The sequence below is a fragment of the Vombatus ursinus genome, unplaced genomic scaffold (genome assembly GCF_900497805.2).
Source record: "Vombatus ursinus unplaced genomic scaffold, bare-nosed wombat genome assembly UNPS02012147.1, whole genome shotgun sequence".
NCBI classification, from domain to species: domain Eukaryota; kingdom Metazoa; phylum Chordata; class Mammalia; order Diprotodontia; family Vombatidae; genus Vombatus; species Vombatus ursinus.
Window position 1 is genome coordinate 1,745,335 of NW_020951925.1, and position 2,207 is coordinate 1,747,541.

General features: G+C 56.9%; 1 protein-coding gene across 3 annotated transcripts in view; it reads right to left on the reverse strand.

Moving 5' to 3' along the window:
• FTCD (formimidoyltransferase cyclodeaminase) overlaps nt 1-1,078 on the reverse strand; it is a 20,199-nt gene extending 19,121 nt beyond the window's left edge. For 2 of the 3 annotated variants that reach the window (XM_027857469.1, XM_027857470.1), the window contains exon 1: nt 316-1,078. In XM_027857469.1, the coding sequence (XP_027713270.1) occupies nt 316-369 (54 nt within the window). In that variant the 5' untranslated portion in view covers nt 370-1,078. The remainder of the gene's footprint in view (nt 1-315) is intronic. The other variant, XM_027857471.1, reaches the window with a different exon arrangement.
• Between the last annotated feature and the right edge of the window lie 1,129 nt (nt 1,079-2,207).

Consider the following 2,207-nt stretch of genomic DNA (forward strand, 5'->3'; position numbering starts at 1 on the left):
AGAAAGAAAGAAAGAAAGAAAGAAAGAAAGAAAGAAAGAAAGAAAGAGACAGAGATACATGACAGATGGTAGAGGTTTGCTCACGTCCCAGGGGGCTGAGTGCGAGTCCTTCCTCCAATCTGTCCACAGTGATCCCACCCCCACACCCCCATCAATCAGTGAACTCCCAGCAGATCAAGGAAGGGCATTCGCTGGAGTCCAGTGACCCGCATGGCCAGCCAGAAGACCTGGGGAAACGACTGTTCCACTTTCACTGGGCCACCTCGCTCCTCCGCAGGGCCCTCCTGAGGGCTATAAGAAACCTCAGTCCCCTACCTCTTGGTTGTTGCCCTCAGAGAAGTTGGGGACGCACTCTACCAGCTGAGACATCCTGGAAGCCCCTCGTGGGACCTACAATGAACACAGAGCTGTTGTCTTAGCTCTCCAAACAACCAGTGGCTCTCCCGAGGGTGGCCAGGGTCCTTTATATCCAGGACCCACTAAACTTTACTCGTCCCTGTGGCTTCTTATTAACTACCTGAAATCACAGGGCGTCAGAGAGCTTGGACTCTCCTTGTTCAAACAAGCAAAAGATATGGGGGGAAGGGAAGAGTAGAGAGACTGTAAGACAGACCCAGCTTCCCCCCATCTGACTCACAGGGGCCTGACCGTCTGAGCTGTGGGGGGACGGACGCAGACACCCCTGAAGGAGCCCAGACCTGGCTTCAGGAAAACAGGAGAAGCGGTCTAAGCAGCCCAGGGACCGGAGCCAGATCCCACGGAGAGATCCGGTTTGGCGGGCTGGGCAAGGCAGTCTGGTGTCCCTGGGCACGCCCCCAACCACAAGGGAAAGAGCAGGAGGTCAAACATCTGGGGGGGTTCGGGTTTGTTGGCACTGGGATTATTAGCAAGAGCCTGGTATAAGGATGCCAGGAGTATTGGCCTCATTTCACAGAGAAGGAAACTGAGGCCCAGAGAAGCGAGGGAATTGCTCCACGGGGGCAATTCAAGGCTCCTCTCTCAGGGCCAAGGACTCCCTTCACTTCCTCCCGAGCCCTGGCTACCAGGGAGGGACAGACCCAGGTCTGTGTCCAGGCCTGGAATCAAGAAAGGTCAAAGTGACCCAGTCACTTTAGGTCTCAATCCCTGGTCTCTTCTAATGTTTCATTTTTGCACAATAACAACAGTAATACTAATAGCTATCACTGACTTGGCACCTGAAGGCTCTCGAAGCCCGGTGCAGAGGTTATCTCCTTTACACCCACCCTGTGAGGCTGAGCAATGGTGAAATGACTCCCCCAGGGTCACACAGGCAGTGACCTCCCCTTCTGGACTCCAAGGCCCGCGCTCTCTCCACACGAGGGACCACAAGCAGATCATCATCACTCCCTCCTGGGCAGGGGAGGGGAGAACCGGCTGTGCCCGGCCGAAGTGCTCTGCAGTCATGGTCGGCATCCTCACGCTGCCGACCCAGGGAGCAATCACGATTGCGGAGGCAAGCAGGGAGGTCAGGACGCCCTCCCCAGAACCCCCGAGCTGCTGGGGCCAGGTCTGAGCCAGGGCTGAGGAAGGACTGGAGCGGGTCCAAAGAGCCTTCAGGTCGCAGCACTGGCGATGACTGCCTCCCCACAGAGAAAGCGCCCTGGGCCAAAAGCCACCAGCCACCTCTTCCGGGCAGCTTCTCCTGCCTCAAATTACCTCTGGTTCCTTATCTGCGTCCATGTAGAATGGCGAATGAATGAATGAATGAATGAATGAATGAATGAATGAATGAATGAATGAATGAAAAAAACATCTAAGGAACACTGCAAGGAATGCGGTGTGGATGCCAATAGAAAAATGGCGGCAGTCCCTGGTCTTAAGGAGTTTACACGCTAATTGAGGCAGACGCTCCAGAGAGGAGGGCAGACAGGCAAAGCCCAGCCAGGGAGCTCTAGGGCCTGGCAGCTTGGGCAGCCCCAGGGCACCACCTCCAGGCAGCCAACGGGAGCTCCTGGAGGGAAGAGGCTGGTGCCTAGGACAGTGAACTGAAGAACAGAAGTCCCCGCTGCCGTGAGAGCACAGGGCTCCCCACCCCCAGACGATCTCGCCCCCCCCCCCCCCCCCCCGTCGGACCTTGCTGCCCCCCCTTCCCCCTCCCCCCTCCCCACCAGATCTTGCTGCGCTCCTCACACACACTAAAATGAGAAGCAACGCGCCGGAGCACCCCAGGGCTGACACACTTAACT